At 43.6% G+C, this 22698-nt stretch overlaps 1 protein-coding gene and 1 long non-coding RNA gene across 5 annotated transcripts in view; one reads left to right on the forward strand and one right to left on the reverse strand.

Moving 5' to 3' along the window:
- Positions 1-22698, reverse strand: part of DSCAM (DS cell adhesion molecule) — a 586110-nt gene that overhangs the window by 299596 nt on the left and 263816 nt on the right. For all 4 annotated transcript variants that reach the window (XM_056559695.1, XM_056559697.1, XM_056559696.1 and 1 more), the window contains one exon: positions 15710-15883. In XM_056559695.1, coding sequence (XP_056415670.1) covers positions 15710-15883 — 174 coding nt within the window. The remainder of the gene's footprint in view (positions 1-15709; positions 15884-22698) is intronic.
- The window catches only part of LOC130357174 (uncharacterized), a 59955-nt gene continuing 53077 nt past the window's right edge, over positions 15821-22698 (forward strand). Inside the window, exon 1 of the long non-coding RNA XR_008889123.1 lies at positions 15821-15893. This is a non-coding gene — a long non-coding RNA (uncharacterized LOC130357174). The remainder of the gene's footprint in view (positions 15894-22698) is intronic.

A 22698-nucleotide genomic window follows, 5' to 3' on the forward strand; every position in this document is an offset into this window, starting at 1 on the left:
CTCGTTCCTCAGATGCCTCTGAAATTGAACTCTCTCCTCAACACATCATTCCTCCTGACTGCCTGATTTCCACTTCTCCAGCCTCCATCAGGCAAACTCCTCCAGGAAAGACCTTTGTTTCTCCACGCCAACGCCTTGGGATCCTCAAATGGGGTCACTCCTCCCATCTCGCAGGTCATGCGGGCATTAAGAAATCTGTGCAACTCATCTCTCGCTTCTATTGGTGGCCGACTCTTGAGACTGATGTGGTGGACTTTGTGCGAGCCTGCACTATCTGTGCCCGGGATAAGACTCCTCGCCAGAAGCCCGCTGGTTTTCTTCATCCTCTTCCTGTCCCCGAACAACCTTGGTCTCTGATTGGTATGGATTTTATTACTGACTTACCCCCATCCCATGGCAACACTGTTATTTGGGTGGTCGTTGATCGATTCTCCAAAATGGCACATTTCATCCCTCTTCCTGGTCTTCCTTCAGCGCCTCAGTTGGCTAAACAATTTTTTGTACACATTTTTCGTCTTCACGGGTTGCCTACACAGATCGTCTCGGATAGAGGCGTCCAATTTGTGTCTAAATTCTGGAGGGCTCTCTGTAAACAACTCAAGATTAAATTAAATTTTTCTTCTGCATACCATCCTCAATCCAATGGACAAGTAGAGAGAATTAACCAGATCTTGGGTGACTATTTACGACATTTTGTTTCCTCCCGCCAGGATGACTGGGCAGATCTTCTACCTTGGGCCGAATTCTCGTATAATTTCAGAATCTCTGAATCTTCCTCCAAATCTCCGTTTTTCGTGGTGTACGGCCGTCACCCTCTTCCCCCCCTCCCTACCCCCTTGCCCTCTGGTCTGCCCGCTGTGGATGAAATTTCTCGTGATCTTTCCACCATATGGAAACAGACCCAAAATTCTCTCTTACAGGCTTCTTCTCGCATGAAGAGATTCGCAGATAAGAAAAGAAGAGCTTCTCCCATTTTTTCCCCTGGAGACAAGGTATGGCTCTCCGCTAAATATGTCCGTTTCCGTGTCCCGAGCTATAAGTTGGGACCACGCTATCTTGGTCCTTTTAAAGTTTTGTGTCAAATTAATCCTGTCTCTTACAAACTTCTTCTTCCTCCTTCTCTTCGTATCCCTAATGCCTTTCACGTCTCTCTTCTTAAACCTCTCATCCTCAACCGTTTTTCTCCTAAATCTGTTCCTCCCACTCCTGTTTCCGGCTCCTCGGACATCTTCTCTGTCAAAGAGATCTTGGCCTCCAAAAAGGTCAGGGGAAGAACTTTTTTTTTAGTGGATTGGGAGGGTTGTGGTCCAGAAGAGAGGTCCTGGGAACCTGAGGACAATATCCTGGACAAAAGTCTGATCCTCAGGTTCTCAGGCACCAAGAAGAGGGGGAGACCCAAGGGGGGGGGTACTGTTACGCCGAGCGCTCCGGGTCCCCGCTCCTCCCCGGAGCGCTCGCTACACTTCCCTCACTGCAGCGCCCCGGTCGGTTCCACGGACCCGGGGCGCTGCGTTACCACCTCCGGCCGGGATGCGATTCGCGATGCGGGTAGCGCCCGCTCGCGATGCGCACCCCGGCTCCCGTACCTGACTCGCTCCCCGTCAGTTCTGTCCCGGCGCGCGCGGCCCCGCTCCCTAGGGCGCGCGCGCGCCGGGTCTTTGCGATTTAAAGGGCCACTGCACCGCTGATTGGTGCAGTGGTTCCAATTAGTGTTTACACCTGTGCACTTCCCTATATCACCTCACTTCCCCTTCACTCCCTCGCCGGATCTTGTTGCCCTAGTGCCAGTGAAAGCGTTCCTTGTGTGTTCCTTGCCTGTGATTCCAGACCTTCTGCCGTTGCCCCTGACTACGATCCTTGCTGCCTGCCCCGACCTTCTGCTACGTCCGACCTTGCTTCTGTCTACTCCCTTGTACCGCGCCTATCTTCAGCAGCCAGAGAGGTTGAGCCGTTGCTAGGGGATACGACCTGGTCACTACCGCCGCAGCAAGACCATCCCGCTTTGCGGCGGGCTCTGGTGAAAACCAGTAGTGACTTAGAACCGATCCTCTAGCACGGTCCACGCCAATCCCTCTCTGGCACAGAGGATCCACCACCTGCCAGCCGGCATCGTGACACAGACTATTTGTTGTCTGATCCTACAGTCATGTGTTCATCCATTCCACTCTTCCTAAACTAGTTTTCAGACAAGTGTTTCCCAACCAAATTACCTCGAGCTATTGCAAAACTACAGCTCCCATCATGCTTGAACAGCCTTTGGAGGAACACTGGATAGTAACACTGTTCAGGAGACTAACTGCTATGATGTCTCCCAAACATTGAGCCCCCGCACACACACAGAAGAAGAGATCCTGCTCCTCAGAAGCAGCAGCAGAATAGAGGACATTATAGAGCAGTGCTGAGCAGTGTGAGCTGTAATCCAGCACAGGGGTGAAATATAACACCTGCTAGAAGAAGCAGCATATCTGTGTCTCTGTCTCACACTGTAGCTATATCCTCCTTCACCTCATCTCTCCATATACTCCCTTACTGAACTGATCCATCTAAACAGTAAATAATAAGTTTAGGGGGAAGGGGGTGTGGAAAGAAGCCTAATTAGTAGAGAAAAAATAATTTTTCTCCGATAAGATATATTACAAAGTTTTTTTTACATTGGCTTCTACTATTGACTTATGCAAAGTTTGCTGAAATGACAGGAACCGTTTAATTTTGCACTGCACATGCTCCCATACATGGCATGCACAGGGAACCTCTGAGGCCCAATCAGACCTTTGAGGGAAGCAAGTGGATGAGATTGACACTGTGGAAGAAGGACCCTCTATCTGCCCGGCACTTGGCCAATCCCAACTGAGCATGTTATTTCCCCACCGCCAGTTGAGGCCTGGAGTTTTTTCCTTTGGGTCTACGGTCTGATAGAGGTGTCTCCCAGCCCTAGGACATACATTTCTTTTCAAGAGCATAGGTCGCTTTTCAAGAGCATGGGTCGCTTAAGACCTGCATTCTTAAAATAGGTGCATACCCCAAAAGTGGGTGGGACACCTCTCTGGATATGCCATAAATCTCTAAAATACCTCTTCAATCCAGTCTCTCATTATTAATCCTGGGGACTGAGGTGTGTTGTGGTACTTTAGGTTGAGTGCATTTGGAGGCTGTGTCCTATTTAAAAGGGGTTGGGGGTGCCCTGAAAAATCTTGGATTGTCCGTAATTTTTGGGTGATTATCTAGAAGTCTATGGAAGAGGTGGTTGTTAACCCAGGAGTTTTCCCACTTAATGTGTCATGAGTGGGGCGTAACTGCAGGGACCCATGGAGATCTCGAGAATGGAGGTCCCCAGGTGCCCCTTGAGAATACAGCAGTAGTGAGCTTTTGTGACGACTGCTGTATTCACTATTTTGAATCAAGAAGAAAGGAGGAAGTTCCGGCTCCCGGCTGGATAAAAAAAATCACTTTATTTCCAAAAGATTAAAAGCCAGTGCAAAAGGGGGGACATAAAAACATGAGAGTAATAGACCACATATGCACCGACGCGTTTCGACTTAGTCCTAACTAACTAATTCACTATTTTGAGACTGAACGAGACTGTTGAACACTCAAATGGCGGACAGCAATTTCTCCTGATCCTTGGTCAAGCGTTCAAGTGTTCTGGATGAGTGGGGAAAGACGCTGCCGGACTCCTTTGGTGCCAACTTTTCTTCTGAGAACAAAAGGAGTTGAAATTCAACATTTCAAAACAAAACAAAAATAAATAAATACATAATTTAAATTAATTAAATGAATTTATTTTTATATATATATACCCCTCCCCCTTTCTCACAGGTGGAGTTTTAAATGGATCCAGCATGTCACCCAGTCAGAGGCTATATGCCCAGCAGAGGTGAGTGGATAGTTGAGTGTTAGGCTCAGAATTTGTGCTAGGTTCCCATCCTAAATGAGGCCACCTCCCCGTGGTGGATGGGGGACACGTTTTGATCAAAAAGTGCGCTAAGAGCCTCAATTTTTTTGACCAATGTGTGCTGCTGCAATCCTCTTTTTTTGTATATATATATATATATATATATATATATATATATATATATATATATATATATGGGAATATGCAAATCAGCTTATTACATCACCTTGCGGAGTGCTTCCGTCACACCAGGAGTGGTGAACTCTCCCTGAGTTAAATACTCATCCCGTATATATATATTTCTAAAACAAATATATATTTTTGCACAACGGAATGCACCCAGTATAAATATGATCTTACAGCTGTTTTGCGCAGCGTCGGATGCGGTTACATAACCTGATTTTGTTAGATAAGAATTTAAGCAGCCGACTCCAGAATCTGCATCTCCCTTCTCTCCTTCAACGAGAAGATTAAGGTATTCCGCAGCCTTCCCACTTCAAAGAGCCTTTGTAGTGATAAGTGAAGGCGGCGCGGCGAGGACTACAGTCAGTTTAGTTAAACTTTGTTAAATATTTAATATGAAAGCCGTGTGACCTCGCTCAGATATCCGCCTGCGCCTCTCTGTACCCATGAAGGGATACATCTGCTGCCTTATTATCTCACATAGGGAAATGCAGATTTCCACTTCGTATTTGCACAAGGACGGGACAAAAAAAATAAATTAAAAAAAACACAACAGTCATGGATTAAAATGCAGAGGGCGCCTCATCCAGCCATTGAAGACACAGTAAGGCTTGGCTTTAGTTCTACTCATGTCTGGCATCATTACTGATTTAGAGGGTCTGGTCTGGGGTCTTTATAAGTTTAGAGGGTCTGGGGTCTGTATTTATTTAGGCGGTTCGGTCTGTGGACTGTATTAGTTTTGGGGTCTGGAATTATTTAGAGGGTCTAGTTTAGGGTTTCTATTTATTTAGAAGGCATGGTGTATGGTCTGTATTTGTTTTGGGGGTCTGGTCGGAGATTTGTATTTACTTAGATGGCCTGGTTTGGGGTCTGTATTTGTTTAGGGGGTCAGGTCACGGGCCTGTATTTAAAATTTCTCACCCTTATAAGGCTCCTTTGCAGACTGATGTGTCTCTGTGGTTACAGTCTACAAGCAGACTATTTGTAGTCTGATCCTGCAGTCATGTGTTCATCTATTCCCCTGTCCCTTAATTACATTTCCACACCCCTGTAGTAAGTGTTATATTGCACCCTAGTGCTGAATTACAGCTCACACTGCTCAGCACTGCTCTATAATGTCCTCAATTCTGCTGCGGCTTCTGAGGAGCAGGATCTCTTCTGTGTGTTTGTGCAGTGTATGGGAGACATCAGAGCAGCTAATATCCAGACGATTGTTTGCCAACCAGGGTACCACGAGCTGTCGCAAAACTACAACTCCCACCATGCCCGGACAGCCAAGGGCTGTCCGGGCATGGTGGGAGTTGTAGTTTTGCGACAGCTTGCAGTACCTTGGTTGGCAAACACTCGCCTGGATATTAGCTGCTCTGATGTCTCCCATACACTGCACAAACACACAGAAGAGATCCTGCTCCTCAGATGCAGCAGCAGAATTGAGGACATTATAGAGCAGTGCTGAGCAGTGTGAGCTGTAATTCAGCACTAGGGTGCGATATAACACTTACTACAGGGGTGTGGAAATGTAATTAAAAAAACTACTTGTCCCTCATGACGATCCACTTGTCCGGGCCAATTTTCGCTTTTACACTCTCGTTTTTTCCTCATCGCCCTGTAATAGCCATAACTAACTACTATAATGATATCATTTAATTTTTTCCATAACATATGCTCCGAACCAAAAAAACATTAAAAATATTGGTCAAGTGAAATTGAAATAGTAAAAGCTAATTTAGCAAATTTGGTGGTTTTCTTTTCTACGCCATTTACCTTGTGGTTGAGCGAACATGTTATTTTGATACTTCAGGTCGTCCTGATTACAGCAATACCAGATTTCTATAGTTTCCATCATGTTTTACTAATTAAAAAAATATTCTGAAAATGGACACTAGGTGGCTCTGTTCTGTTCCCTGCCACAATTAATACTGTGAGTTTGGTCTCCTCCAGGCCTGGCAGGAGACCGAACTCAGGAAGTGTTTCTCTGCACTGAGCTTGATTGACAGCTGCACCAAAAGTGAGAGCTCCACAGATTCTCACAGAAAGCTGCACAGACTGAAACCTGCAGGAGAGCCTCACTGATAGCAATAAAGACTGAAAGCTGCTGCACAGAGCCTCAGGTCTTCTATTTGTGGTGGCCCAGTACGGGAGGGTGTTTCCCCGTACCTTCCAGCCCTGTCAGGCAGTGTCCCTCTGTGTCCCCAGGGCCCCCTGCAGTTGTATCCCCCATGTATATAAGTTGTTATATATTGTAGCTTTAATACATTTACCATGTGATTGTAACCCAGGAGGTAGTAGTGACCAACTGACCCCAAAGGTGACAAATGGGCTCAATGCTAGTCTCCCCCATATAAGCCCTGGGTGGCGCTAGCCTCACGCTGCTGTTCCTGAGGTCCAGTCCAGTCAAGACGTCTCAGAGTGTGTGTCCAGTGCATTATAGCCCTTAAGTCAAGTCTTGCAGTCACAAGTAAAGTGCACAGTAAGCTTAAGTCATAGCCCAGTCTTCTGTCTATCCAGCATGGCCTGGACTAAATTATCCCATCCACTACAAGTCCCAGCAATCCAGCAAGGTCTCTGTGTCACTGGTCACCTCCTTGGGCCCTGGCGGTACTGCATAGACTGTTCCAACTATCTACCCTCAGTAAAGCTACTGTAACTTGGCGTCAGTGTCTTCATTGCCCCCGTGACTAGCCCAGGATCCAGCGGTATACCTTTGTGTGGTTAAGGCTAATCCACGCCCTGGCATCACGGACACAAGGGGTTAACACCATCTGCCCCCAGGGTAATAACATCTGCCCTACACCTCACCCCCCCATGCCACTACCACTACCACATATTCATCACAGCACTGCAACTATGTGAGGGCGGAAGTGGTCCCCCAGCAGGTGATGTCATGCCTGCTGGGAAACGCCCACTTTCTCCTGCTGGGAAATAAAGCTCTGAATTTTTTCAAGAGCTGGAGGGGTGTTAGGAGTAGTTAGGAAACAAAGCCTGAGTTAGTTTAGAACAGTTTATTTGGTGACAGGTACTTTTTAAAGGAAAAAAAGTGACTATGGCAAGTTTCGGCTATCGTGCCTTAGTCATAGATCTGTGACTAAGGCACATTAGCCGAAACACGTTGAGTTCTCTATAACCTAACTTGTTTCATCCAGCCATTACAAAACTACAACTCCCATCGTGCCCTAATAATCTGCAGCTGCTTCCGGCAAGGTGGACTCGGAATCCAATCATGGCAGCCATGGTGGATTTCGGAAGGACCCTGGCTGGAATTACTACCGAAAAGTACCTTGCCATCACACTTTTGGGTTGGGGGGGGGGGGGGGACTTATCCAAGGCCCATAGGAACCGACATATTGGCTCTAAATACGACTGGGGGTTAAAGTTTAGATGAAATCATAATGTAACCTGAAACTCCTGGGCCCTTGGGCGGAGTCTGTTACAGGGCCCCTCCACCTACCAAGTGCTATTGATACTACTATGTGGCTTAGGGCTACAATGCATAATTTTCTATATGCCCCTTTAGCTGGACCCCTGTTTTTCCTATAGAGGTCAGAGTTGTGTCAAATTGCTGGTAATCCAGAAAGTAAAATTGCGCAAGATGGACACAAGATGGCAGCACTTGAAGCAGGTTACTTCAGCTCAAAAATGTTATCTAGTAACATTTAGTAATTTTACACCTTTTTAGATCATAAAAATGACACATTGATCAGCCATAACATTAAAACCACCAGTAGGGGTATATAACATGGATTATCTGGTGGCTTTGGTGCCTGTCAAGGGGTGAAATATATTGGAAGCAAGTGTCCAGCTAGTTCTTAAAGGGGTACTCCACTGTTCCGAAAGCTGGGTGTGGGCTTTGAGACGTCACGCCACGCCCCCTCAATGCAAGTCTATGGGAGGGGGCGTGGCGGCTGCCACGCCCCCTCCCATAGACTTGCATTGAGGGGGCGTGACCTTGACATCACGACCCGCGCAGCCCGCACCCAGCGTTTGGAACAAAATCTTCCGTACGCTGGGGCAGTGGAGTACTCCTTTAAAGGGGTACTCCAGTGGAAAACTTTTTTTTTTTTAAATCAACTGGTGCCAGATTTATAAATTACTTCTATTAAAAAATCTTAATCCATCCAGTACTTATTAGCTGCTGAATACTACAGAGGAAATTATTTTCTTTTTGGAACACAGAGCTCTCTGATGACATCACGAGCACAGTGCTCTCTGCTGACATCTCTGTCCATTTTAAGAACTGTCCAGAGTAGGAGAAAATCCCCATAGCAAACATATGCTGCTCTGGACAGTTCCTAAAATGGACAGAGATGTCAGCAGAGAGCACTGGGCTCGTGATGTCAGCAGAGAGCTCTGTGTTCCAAAAAGAAAATAATTTCCTCTGTAGTATTCAGCAGCTAATAAGTACTGGAAGGATTAAGATTTTTTTAATGGCAGTAAATTACAAATCTGTTTAACTTTCTGGAATCAGTTGATTTAAAAAAGAAAAAAAAAAAAAAAAAAAACGTTTTCCACCGGAGTACCCCTTTAAAGTTGATGTTGAAATGGGAAAGATGTTAGGTCTGAGCGACTGTAACAAGGAGCAAATAGTGATGTGGAGACGACTGGATCAGAGCAGGTCTAAAAGAGCCAGTCATGTGGGGTGTTCCCGGAATATTGTGGTTAGTACCGAACAAAGGTGCTCCAAGGAAGGACAGCTAGTGACTGGGAACATGAGGGCCCAAGGATCATTGATGTATATGGGGGGAGGGGGAAAGGCTAGCCTATCTGGTCCAAGAAAAGTTGCTGTAGAACACATTTTTGAAAAAGGTCCTGCTGTCTATGATATAAGCAGCAGAAGAAACAAAAACGGAACTTATTCAACCAATTTCAATTTCAATAAAAGATAACATTTATTCCAAGCATAGATCAACGCGTTTCAGACCCGAAACGGGCCCTTCATCAGGACAGAATGCAGGTCAGTGTCTCTTCCCTGTCCGACAGACTGCTGTCTATGATAGAAAGGAGTCAGATCACACAGGACATCGCAGATTGCTGTGTATGGGGCCCCGCACTCCCCCCATGTTGACCACTGTCCACCACAGAAAGTGCCTACAATGGACATGTAAGCATCTGAATTGGAGCAATGGAAGAAGGCGCCTGGTCTGATGAATCACATTCTCCATCATGTGGGCAGCCGAGATGGCACCAGGATGGGAAGAAGACAAGATGGCGGGGGCAGTGTGATGGGCAATTTTCTGCTGGATCATGTGGATGTTACAGTGACACCTATCACCTACCCATTGTACAGACCAAGGGGGAGATTTATCAAAACCTGTGCAAAGGAAAAGTTGCCCAGTTGCCCATAGCAACCAATCAGATCGCTGTTTTAATTTTGCAGAGGCCTTGTTAAAAAATGAAAGAAGAGATCTGATTGGTTGCTATGGGCAACTGGGCAACTTTTCCTTTGCACAGGTTTTGATAAATCTCGCCCCAAGACCCCTTCTTCATGGCAGTGGGATTCCCTAATGGCAGTCGCCTCTTTCAGCAGGAAAACGTTCCGGGCCCCTCTACAGACATTGGGAGAGATTTATCAAAACCTGTCCAGAGGAAAAGTTGCCAAGTTGCCCATAGCAACCAATCAGATCGCTTCTTTCATTTTTGAAAAGGCCTGAGCAAAATCTCCCCCATTGTTCACGAATGAGGAACATGACAAAGATCAAGGTGGTGACTCGGCCTCCAGATTCTTAAAGGGGTACTCTGCTACTCAGCGTTTGGAACAAGCTGTTCCAAACGCTGGAGCCGGCTGCTCGTGATGTCATAACCCCGCCCACTCATGACATCAAGCCCCGCCCCCTCAATACAAGTCTATGGGAGGGGGTGCAACGTCATGAGGGGGTGGGGCTATGTCGTCACGAGCTCCCGGCTTCAGCGTTTGGAACAGTTTGTTCCAAACGTTGAGCAGCCGAGTACCCCTTTAAGATCTCAATCTTATGGATCATCTGTGGGATCCATCCACGGAGGCCACCCCTCACAACTTTCAGGATCTGCTGCTAATGTCTTGGTGCAGACACCTCAGGAAACATACACATATCTTTGGAGTTTGGGCTGGGAGTGGAACCAGGAGGACCTATGTGGAAGGTTGGTTACAACCTGTATTTATGGGAGGGCCTGGGTGGTATAAATACGCGCACGTGCCGGTTCAGGGGGCACATTGAACGTTACGCTGTTGCTGACGTCATCATGGCAGTTGGCGGGAGTTTCGAGTTACCAGCAAGACGGTCTGGCGTCCAGGGCCCATCGGGGAACAGGTTTGGGGGGAAGGGGGTGTTGGGTCTGCCGCCCGCAAAGCAGACTGTGTTTTCTTGTTCCGGCCATTGATATTGAGGAAGCAGTGTGGCGGTTCACAGGGCCTTCCTGTTAAGGGGGCCGGACTGTGCACTAGAAGCCGGGTAAGGGGTATCGGAGGCAGGCGGGGAGCCCGATCTCGGAGCGAGCACTCCCGTCTGCGGTACAGTCCACGCTCCGCCCAGTACAGTACACGCTGGTGTTTCATACGGTACACACGCTTGTATTTGTACAGTATACACGCTTATATTTCCAGTACAGTATACACGCTTGTATTGAACATACATTATACACGCTTGTATTTTCCATACAGTATGCGCGCTTGTGTTGTCCACACAGTAAACACACTTGTGTTTTTCATACAGTATACACGCTTGTGTTTTCCTTACAGTATGCGCGCTTATGTTGTCCATACAGTATGCACGCTTGTGTTTTCCATACAGCATACACGCTTGTGTTGTCCATGCAGTATACACGGTTGTATTGTCTATACAGTATGCACGCTCGTATTGTCCATTTAGTATGCACGCTTGTATTGTCCCTATAGTATACACAGTTGTATTGTCCATGCAGTATACACGGTTGTATTGTCTATACAGTATGCACGCTTGTGTTTTCCATACAGTATACACGCTTGTGTTTTCCATACAGTATACACGCTTGTGTTGTCCATGCAGCATGCACGCTTGTATTGTCAATACAGTATGCACGCTCGTATTGTCCATTTAGTATACATGCTTGTATTGTCCATATAGTATACACGGTTTTATTGTCCATACAGTATGCACGCTCGTATTGTCCATTTAGTACGCACGCTTGTATTGTCCATAGAGTATACACGCTTGTATCATACATACAGTACACATGCTTGATTCATCCATATAAGTACACATGCTTGTAGTTTTCATACAGTATACAACAATTTTTTTTTCCATGTAGGATAACACGCTTGTATTTTCCATACAGTATTACATGCATTGTATTTTCCTTACAGTACAACACGCTTGTACTTTCCATACAGGTTGTATTTTTCATACAGTATAAAATGTTTGTATTTCCATACTGCATTACACGCTCGTATTATCCATACAGTCTACACACTCGTAGTTTCTGCACAGTATAGTACGCTCATGTATTTTGCATACAGTGTAACACGTTTGGATGTTCTATATGGGGTAAAACGCTCCCGTTACCATAGGACATAACACGCTTATGTGTCCATATGTTGTACGTGCTTATGTTTTTCACACAATATAATACGCTTACGTGTTCATACGGTTCAACGCGCCATAGCAACATGTCCCATACGATTAACACGATCGGTCTATATGGCATAGCACGCACGTGGGTTCCATATGCTGCAATACGATTGTCGGAATATAGTATAACCTGCTTATGGTTGCATACGGTGGTAAGTATATGTGCCTATGGTAACTGTGGTTATGCATGGTTTACTAAGCGTTGTTACTGTAGCATTGTCTCTGCATATAGGTGATATCTTCGCTACGCTTATTACAACAGCAGTGTGGCTGCTGCTATAGCGGTTCTACGACACGTTTCTTGAACATTGGTACTACCCATACGACACTATAGCATGGTTAGCATGCGGATGTTACTGTAGCATGTAACGGTGGTTATTCTACTGAAAGTTACTAGTTTGATGTTGGTACGTTACCATAGTATTGGTGCCTCAGCTCTTGTTGCTTCGCATGTGTTACCATAGTTTATTTCTACACTCAGGTGACGTTAGCAGGTCCTATAGATTTTCTCTACACGTTTCTCAGTACGCATCATTTTAGTTTTCTTGTACGCTTTCAGTAGACTTTGGTGTTACGCAGAATACGGGACCATAGCTTTGGGTGGCCTATAGCGTTATGTTGATATGACATGTTGTGTCAGAGGGTTGGGTTATCATGGCATGTTGTGTAAATATAGTATTTGTTGGTTTGGCATTTTTACTTATTGGAAAGGGTAAGGTAGATTGTTTACACTGCGTGGTCTCCATGGTTATGTTATCTTTACATGCTACTCTATTGAATTAGGTATGGTCACTGTTCACGGTCTTGGTATTTAGCTTATCATGGGCAGGTTGTTCATCTTGTGTTTTAAAACTTATGAGACATTTATTGTCCATTATGGTATATCTCTCATAATGGCCTGTTATGCAGAGTGTGCCCGCTTGACTTCTGACTGTTCTCATAGCAATGGCAGCACAACACACACGTTGTTGTATACCGGTTATGCCTGTCACGTTTTCAGGTGGTATACACTACTCACTTATTGCTGCTGATATGTTTCAGAGCAGTAGTATCGCATACACATAGGTGGTGGTATATCCAGGATGCCTGTCACGTTCTCAGGTGGGATACACCACTCAGTTATTGTGGCTGACACGCTTTCAGAACAATAGTCTCACAACACATAGGCGGTTGTATACCTGTCATGCCTGTCACGTTTTCAGGTGGTATACACTACTCACTTATTGCTGCTGATATGTTTCAGAGCAGTAGTATCGCATACATATAGGTGGTGGTATATCCGGGATGCCTGTCACGTTCTCAGGTGGGATAAACCACTCAGTTATTGTGGCTGACACGCTTTCAGAACAATAGTCTCACAACACATAGGCGGTTGTATACCTGTCATGCCTGTCACGTTTTGCAGGTGGGATACACTGCTTAGTTATTGCTGCTGACACGGCTTCAGAGCAATAGTGCCACGGCACACAGACGCTTATATACCTGTGATGCCCATCATGGTTCCAGGTGGGGTGCATTGCATAGTTGTTGTGTCTGTCTCTTTTATCCTTAAGCATACGTAGTTTCAGAGTCATTGTTGGGCTCACGTTACTATCGCACGTCACATTACCTTAGCATGTTTGGCGAATAATGATTCAGCGTTGGTTACGGTTTATTTCAGCGTTCGGACTTAACGGGTTAGTTTACCATTGTTACAGACATTTAGTTACTTTAGCTTTAACATAACGGTCATTAGGCATCATGCACTTATGCCATTATACAACTCGTGGGTCATGTCATACTTACAGGTTGTGGGTAATCTCAGCCTGCCTGCCAAGTCCGCAGGGGAGTACATTATCTGGGCTATTGTCTAGGACACGTTTTCCAAGGCAATTGCAACAGGACACATAGGGGGTATATACCTGGCATGCCTGACACGTCCTCAGGTGGGATATACCGCTTGGCTAGTGTTACTGACACGTTTTCAGAGCAATGGCTTCACTACACATAGGCAGTTGTATACCTGTTCTGCCTGTCACGCTTTCAGGTGGGATGCACTGCATAGTCGTATGTTTCTGACACGTTTTTTAGGACATGACTGCCATGTTTGTCACTAACTTTCTCATCTGCAGGTGACATATTCACACGCGGGACATGTTTCAGTCGTTCCTTCCACGCATATAGTCACTGATTCAACGCATATTCCGTCAAGTAGGTACCGCACTCCTGTAATGTTCCATATCTCACGTCGTTCGGGTTCCTTACTATGGTTCTTCTCTATGGCTTGTCAGGTTTTTGGCCCATATCCATAGTAGCAGCGTACGATGGTTACTGACAGTTGGCTCATGAGGTACAGTGGGGTAGGGAGCCTATTTGTTCAGTTCATCCGGTGAGTTTATGTGGTGGACATGCATGCGGTGTTTATGGGGTAGCTATGGCATCTGGTAAGACAAATGAAGTGACAGGGTTGGCCTCAGTGCTACTAAGGTATTCTTTGAGGTGGTTTTGGGCCATGGACGGAGTGCCTGGTTGGCAGCTGATGTCCTTATCTTATGTCAAAGGGTATACATATTACTTCCCTAGGTATGCTGTTTTTGCCCTCTTAAAGGTGCACCCTCCGGCGTCGGCCTGGGCACAAATCTAGCCGCATGTTAGGTGAAGTAGATTTATGCCTCTTGCATCCTCGGTTACAGGTTTAGGTGAGTAGTGTCATGTTATCTTATTGTTTGTTTGTTATTAGGTAGGCTTACGTTTCATACGCACTGGAAGGCCCTGACCATAAATATGATTAGGCAGGTGGTTGTATTGTTATGGCAGATAAGTGTAGTACTCCAGAGGGAAAAAAATTGTTTTTAAATCAACTGGTGCCAAAAAGTTAAACAGATTTGTAAATTACTTCTATATAAAATATCTAATCCTTCCAGTACTTATCAGCTGCTGTATGCTCCAGAGAAAGTTGTGTAGTTCTTTCCAGTCTGACCACAGTGCTCTCTGCTGACACCACTGTCTGTGTCAGGAACTGTCCAGAGTAGGAGCAAATCCCCATAGCAAACCTCTCCTGCTCTGGACAGTTTCTAAAATGGACAGAAGTGTGATCAACTGGTGCCAAAAAGTTAAACAGATTTGTAAATTACTTCTATACAAAATATCTTAATCCTTCCAGTACTTATCAGCTGCTGTATGCTCCAGAGAAAGTTGTGTAGTTCTTTCCAGTCTGACCACAGTTCTCTCTGCTGACACCTCTGTTTGTGTCAGGAACTATATGTGTATGTATGAACCGTATATAGTTATAGACTAGCCCACTGATTCCCAACTAGGGTGCCTCCAGCTGTGCTAAAACTACAACTCCCAGCCGCAGGCTGTCCGGGCATGTGGGAGTTGTAGTTTTGCCACAGCTGGAGGCACCCTGGTTGGGAAACACTGGACTAGCTATAGGTGATAACTCTCTTACACATGGAATCTCTTGTTGACCAAACATAGTGAGGCCTATTATTCAACTCCATAGATACATTTGTCTTAAAGGGGTACTCAAGTGGAAAACAATATTATTATTTTTTGTTTCAAATCAACTGGTTCCAGAAAGTTATAAAGATTTGTAAATTACTTCTATTAAAAAAAAAATCTTAATCCTTCCAGGACTTATCAGCTCCTGTATGTTCCAGAGGAAGTTGTGTAGTTCTTTCCCGCCTGACCACAGTGCTCTCTGCTGACAACTATGTCCATGCCAGAGTAGCAGCAAATCCCCATAGCAAATCTCTCCTGCTCTGTACAGTACCTTACATGGACAGAGGTGTCAGCAGAGAGCACTGTGGTCAGACTGGAAAGAACTACACAACTTCCTCTGGAGCATATAGCAGCTGATAAGTATTGGAAGGATTAATATTTTTTTTTACAGAAGTCATTTCCAAACCTGTTTAACTTTCTGGCACCAGTTGATTAAAAAATATATACATTTTTTCTGTGGAGTACCCCTTTATTGTTATCCCCATGGATGATGGTCGGACATAGCAGGAGCGCACTGACTACTTCGAAGTAAATTCCTGGTTAACAAGAAATAAATAGTTCCAGTTCTTACTTTTAACCGTGAGATACATGGACTTGCTGACGTCAGCTCCCACATCATTGCTGACCTTGCAGAGGTAGTAGCCGCTATCTTCCTCCAGGATGTGCTTTATAAGTAGAGAACCATTACTGAGAAGCTGTATACGACCGTTCAGTGCGATGGGCTGAAACTGAGGAACTCCAGCACCTGCAGAGAAGTAAGAGACCACTCCATTATTAACGCTACTCCATGTTACACAGGTTACTATGTGAATGTGTGATGTCCCAGTACTTAGGCCCTGTCAGGTTAAGTCCCTCTGTGTCCTAGGGGCTCTCCTGCAGCGTCTCCCCCATAGTGTTCTATGTATTATGTATAAAGGAGCTTTGAGGACCTTTGAGTTAAAGGGGTATTCCAGGAGAATTTTTTTTTTTTTAATATATATATATATATATATCAACTGGCTCCAGATTTGTAAATTACTTCTATTAAAAAATCTAAATCCTTCATATAGTTATCATCTGCTGAAGTTGAGTTGTTCTTTTCTGTCTGGCAACAGTGCTCTCTGCTGACATCTCTGCTTGTCTCAGGAACTGCACAGAGTAGAAGAGGTTTGCTATGGGGATTTGCTTCTACTCTGGACAGTTCCCAAGACAGGTGTCATCAGAAAGCACTTGGACAGAAAAGAACAACTCTACTTCAGCAGCTCATAAGTACTCAAAGGATTAAAAAAAATTTTAATAGAAGTAATTTGCAAATCTGTTTAACTTTCTGGAGCCAGTTGATATATGAAAAAAAGTTTTTTCCTGGATAACCCCTTTAAACACATGATACTGTTGTCACATGTTCAAGTCACATGTTTTGTTACCCAGAGAGCACCAGCTAACCAGGTGACCTACGGCATGACCTATGGGCTCGTTGCTCAGCCCCCCTTTATAAGAGGGGGGGGGGGGGGTACTACAATCTCTCTTGTGATTCATTCTCTGCTGAGGTCAAGTCCAGTCCAGACGTCTCAGAACCAGTGTCCAGCACATCTGGAGGCCTCAAACTAAATTACAGCCACATGTCAGTAAGTCAAGTCATCTCTCTGCTGTCACTATCTACAGTCAAGTCTATTATAGTCAGCGTGGCTGTGCTAAAGTCTGTCAAGTCACTGCAAGTCCCGAGTACTGCGAGGTCCCCTGTGTTACCGGTCTCCTCTCTGGGATCCTGGCCGAGCTGTATAGACTGTGCCATCTGTCTACCTCAGTAAAGCTACCGTTAACCCTAACCTGGCCTTGGACTCTTATTTGCCCTGCCTAACTACCTTTGGGTGGTTACATAGGCAAACCACGCCCTGGCGTCACGAACATTTAGGGGTTAACACCATCTGCCCCATACACCTCACATCGCACTCCCGTGGCTCACCACAAATGCCTTATTTATCTTCTACTGAGCTTTATGGTTCCTACTCCCTTTACCTCCAGAGCTGCATTCAACATTCTGCTGGTTTCCCAACACCACAAACAATGCATTGTTGGAGGCCAGATGACTATGACCTAGCTGTACCCCTAGGCTCTGTGCCTCTAGGAGAGTGTTCCCCAACCTGTGGCTCTCCAAAAGATTTACGCCACTGGACAGACAATGGCTGAGAGTTGTAGTTCTGCAGCAGCTGGAGAGCCACAGGTTGAAGAACTCGGCTCTAGGACAGTGGTCTCTGATTTGTAGCCCTTCAGATGTTGCAAAACTACCACTCCCAGCATGCCCGGACAGTTGTTGGCTGTCCGGGCATGCTGGAAGTTGTAGTTTTGAAAATGCTAAAGGGCCAAAATTTAGAGACCACTGCTTTAGGGCAGTTTTTCCCAACCAGGGTGCTTTGAGCTGTTGCAAAACTACAACTCCCAGCATGCCACAGGTTGGGGGAACTCGGCTCTAGGACAGTGGTCTCTGAACTGTGGCCCTTCAGATGTTGCAAAACTACATCTCCCAACATGCCCGGACAGTTGTTGGCTGTACGGGCATGCTGGGAGTTGTAGTTTTGAAACAGCTGAAGGGCCAGAGTTTGGAGACCACTGCTTTAGGGAAGTTTTTCCCAACCAGGGTGCTTTTTGCTGTTGCAAAACTACAACTCCCAGCATGCCCGGACAGCCTTTGGCTGTCCGGGCATGCTAGGAGTTGTAGTTTTGCCACAGCTGGAGCCACCCAAGTTGGGAAACACTGGTCTAGGAAATAAACTATTATCTATTTCCAGATGCAAGAAGAATTTTTAATGCAGCTTTGAAGGCAAATGGAGGATAAGATAACTTTCTAGGTAATTTATATCTGTTTGTTTTGTGGTCACACTCTGGGCCCCCTCAATGCTACACATTAGGGCCCAATGCTACACTCAGAACAGGTTCTATTGCTTTATATTACACAGTCATGGAGAAAAATGAGAAAAAATCTGGGTGCACACATCCACCTCTAGAGGGAGCTCTCTACATATAGATATCAACAGCTAGTATTGAACCCAATGGGAGCTGTAGACATCTTTACCCTGCAAGCAACCCCCATAGACTTTGGGACAGAAAGTGGGGGGCACAGTTCCATGCCAGGCCCCATCTCTCAATGGGCCCAGTCTGCCTCTATGATGGGTACATCATTATGTCTGCTCACACACGAAATAGATATGAGATAGATAGATATGAGATAGATAAATATGGGATAGATAGATAGATATGAGATAGATAGATAGATAGATAGAGAGATATGAGATAGATAAATATGGGATAGATAGATAAATATGGGATAGATAGATAGATAGATAGATATGGGATAGATAGATAGATAGATAGATAGAGAGATATGAGATAGATAAATATGGGATAGATAGATAAATATGGGATAGATAGATAGATATGGGATAGATAGATAGATAGATAGATAGATATGAGATAGATAGATATATAGATATGAGATAGATAGATAGATATGAGATAGATAGATAGATAGATAGATATGAGATAGATAGATAGATATGAGATAGATAGATAGATATGAGATAGATAGATAGATATGGGATAGATAGATAGATATGGGATAGATAGATATGAGATAGATAGATAGATATGAGATAGATAGATAGATAGATATGAGATAGATAGATAGATATGAGATAGATAGCTAGATAGATAGATATGAGATAGATCGATAGAGAGATATGAGATAGATATAAGATAGATAGATACGAGATAGATAGATATGAGATAGATAGATATGAGATAGATAGATATGAGATAGATAGAGAGATAGATATGAGATAGATAGATAGATAGATATGAGATAGATAGATAGATATGAGATAGATAGATAGATATGAGATAGATAGATATGAGATAGATAGATATGAGATAGATAGATAGATAGATAGATAGATAGATATGAGATAGATAGATAGATAGATAGATAAATAGATATGAGATAGATAGATAGATATGAGATAGATAGATAGATATGAGATAGATAGATATGAGATAGATAGATAGAAGATAGATAGATAGATATGAGATAGATATAAGATAGATAGATATGAGATAGATAGATAGGAGATAGATAGAGAGATATGAGATAGATATAAGATAGATAGATAGATAGATATGAGCTAGACAGATAGATATGAGATCGATAGATAGATAGATATGAGATAGATAGATATGAGATCGATAGATAGATAGATATGAGATAGATAGATATGAGATAGATAGATAGATAGATAGGAGATAGATAGATAGATAGGAGATAGATAGATAGGAGATAGATAGATAGATAGATAGATAGATAGATATGAGATAGATATGAGATAGATAGATAGATAGATAGATAGATATGAGATAGATAGATAGATATGAGATAGACAGATAGATATGAGATAGATAGATATGAGATAGATAGATATGAGATAGATAGATATAGATAAATAGATATAGATAAATAGATAGATAGATATGAGATAGATATGAGATAGATATGAGATAGATATGAGATAGATAGATAGATAGATAGATATGAGATAGATAGATAGATATGAGATATATAGATAGATATGAGATAGATAGATAGATATGAGATATATAGATAGATATGAGATAGATAGATAGATATGAGATAGATAGATATGAGATAGATAGATATGAGATAGATAGATAGATATAAGATAGATAGATAGGGCAGAATGTTTGTTTATTATTTCTCCAATCAGCTTGAGATTATTTATGGTCTCACTGTTTTTCGCGGTGTGCGCTGCACACTGTAATAAGCGCACGTGTCTGGTGATTAAGCTTTCCACTCAATTTCCTGAGGGAATGAATAAATTACAATGGAAACAGCGGAGACAATCAGCTAAGTGCCAAATGTTTGCTTGATGCAGCCTCACCGCCACGACCAGCACAGCACATGACCACAGTGCGCAGCGCAGCACCCGGGACAGCTACCATCACTAAAGAAGTTTTTTTGTATGGGGTACTGGGTGTTTACTAGCAAAGCTGCTCATATGCATTGCACTACATGAACAGAAGACACTGAGGTATTCCAGAAGTGTTAGCCCCTGTTCACATATCGGAATTTCTGTTCCAGATTTTTCCGGCACAGAAAGTCCGATTTCCGTGTCCGCATAAAGAATGAAGACATTCATTCTCTCTCCGGACCCTGCACGGAACGCATAGCCGTCTATGAGATGACGCATTCCTGTGCAATCCTAACGCCGTCTGCAGTCTTCGGAATGTCCGCACAGAGATTTTATATGCGGATATTTTCCGACATGTGTACATAGGGTTAAAATTTGCATTTCTATTTTATCAGATAAATGATGCTTTGGTCACGTCACCCTCCCTAAGTCTATAGCTATAGGAGAAGTATCTAGTCCAGACTCCTCTCTGTGGAGAAGATGTGAAACCAAACCTGCTGGTCATTCCAGGCCAGGCTATTGTCAACATGTCCTAGCTTCTGCTCCTGTTAGGCATAACTAAACCTAGGCCAAAGTGCTATTTCTAGGTGGCATTCTGTTCTACAAGCAAGTCCCAGTCCATACTGTCTTTGGCTCCAGTAAGGAGTTTCATCTAAATCAGGGGAGAAGAAGCTGAACAAGGACCTCTCTGCAAATACTTGCTGTCAGAGTTAGTGCATCTGTACCCTGTCTACATCTGCATCTGTCACTACACTCACGTGTTAATAGCTCACATGGTGACTTTCCATTCAGTAAATCTGCTGCAAATCATCTTTTAAAGGGACAGTGACCAAATATCCCTTCTTTTATCTAAAAAAAAAAAAGCTGTAAAATCCTATGTACTAAAGAAAACCTATTGATTTGCACAAGAAGTTTCAGTAAAGTGTTAAAATTGTTGTTTCATGGAATCCTAATGCACAGAGGTCTCATACCTGCACTTTGAAGTACAAGAACAACTCCTTTCAGTCGGGTTTACAGGGAAAACAGGGTTAGCTACACCCCCCTGTCACATGACATAAAAGCTAAAGGACTACTTCTCCCAGCTGACCTTTATTGCAGTTGTCTCCATGTGTTACATGAGCACTGCAGACACAGTTCATCAGTATTATAAGGACACTGTATGGCGCTATTATTTATACATGCTATGTATTTGGATAGTGCGGTGCCATTTGTGCTTTGTATGATGGTATTTGGATAGTGCAGTGCCATTTGTGCTTCGTATGATGGTATTTGGATAGTGCGGTGCCATTTGTGCTTTGTATATTCGGATAGTGTGGTGACATTTGTGCTTTGTATGATGATGTTTGGATAGTATAGTGCCATTTGTGCTTTGTATGATGATATTTGGATAGTATAGTGCCATTTGTGCTTTGTATGATGATATTTGGATAGTGTGGTGCCATTTGTGCTTTGTATGATGGTTTATGAATAGTGTGGTGCCATTTGTGCTTTGTATGATTATATTTGGATAGTGTGGTGCCATTTGTGCTTTGTATGATGGTATTTGGATAGCATAGTGCCATTTGTGCTTTGTATGATGGTATTTGGATAGTGTGTTGCCATTTGTACTTTGTATGATGGTATTTGGATAGTGTGTTGCCATTTGTACTTTGTATGATGGTATTTGGATAGTATAGTGCCATTTGTGCTTTGTATGATGTTATTTGGATAGTGTGGTGCCATTTGTGCTTTGTTTGATGGTATTTGGATAGTGTGGTGCCATTTGTGCTTTGTATGATGGTATTTGGATAGTGTGGTGTCATTTGTGCTTTGTATGATGGTATTTGGATAGTGTGGTGCCATTTGTGCTTTGTATGATGGTATTTGGATAGTGTGGTGCCATTTGTGCTTTGTATGATGGTATTTGGATAGTGTGGTGCCATTTGTGCTTTGTATGATAGTATTTGGATAGTGTGGTGCCATTTGTGCTTTGTATGATAGTATTTGGATAGTGTGGTGCCATTTGTGCTTTGTATGATAGTATTTGGATAGTATAGTGCCATTTGTGCTTTATATGATGATATTTGGATAGTGTGGTGCCATTTGTGTTTTGTATGATGATATTTGGATAGTGTGGTGCCATTTGTGCTTTGTATGATGGTATTTGGATAGTGCAGTGCCATTTGTGCTTTGTATGATGGTATTTGGATAGTGCGGTGCCATTTGTGCTTTGTATATTTGGATAGTGTGGTGCCATTTGTGCTTTGTATGATGATATTTGGATAGTGTGGTGCCATTTGTGCTTTGTATGATGGTATTTGGATAGTATAGTGCCATTTATGTTTTGTATGATGATATTTGGATAGTGTGTTGCCATTTGTACTTTGTATGATGGTATTTGGATAGTATAGTGCCATTTGTGTTTTGTATGATGATATTTGGATAGTGTGTTGCCATTTGTACTTTGTATGATGGTATTTGGATAGTGTGTTGCCATTTGTGCTTTATATGATGATATTTGGATAGTGTGGTGCCATATGTGCTTTGTATGATGGTATTTGGATAGTGCGGTGCCATTTGTGCTTTGTATATTTGGATAGTGTGGTGCCATTTGTGCTTTGTATGA

This window comes from Hyla sarda, chromosome 2, assembly GCF_029499605.1.
Source record: "Hyla sarda isolate aHylSar1 chromosome 2, aHylSar1.hap1, whole genome shotgun sequence".
In the NCBI taxonomy this organism is placed as follows: domain Eukaryota; kingdom Metazoa; phylum Chordata; class Amphibia; order Anura; family Hylidae; genus Hyla; species Hyla sarda.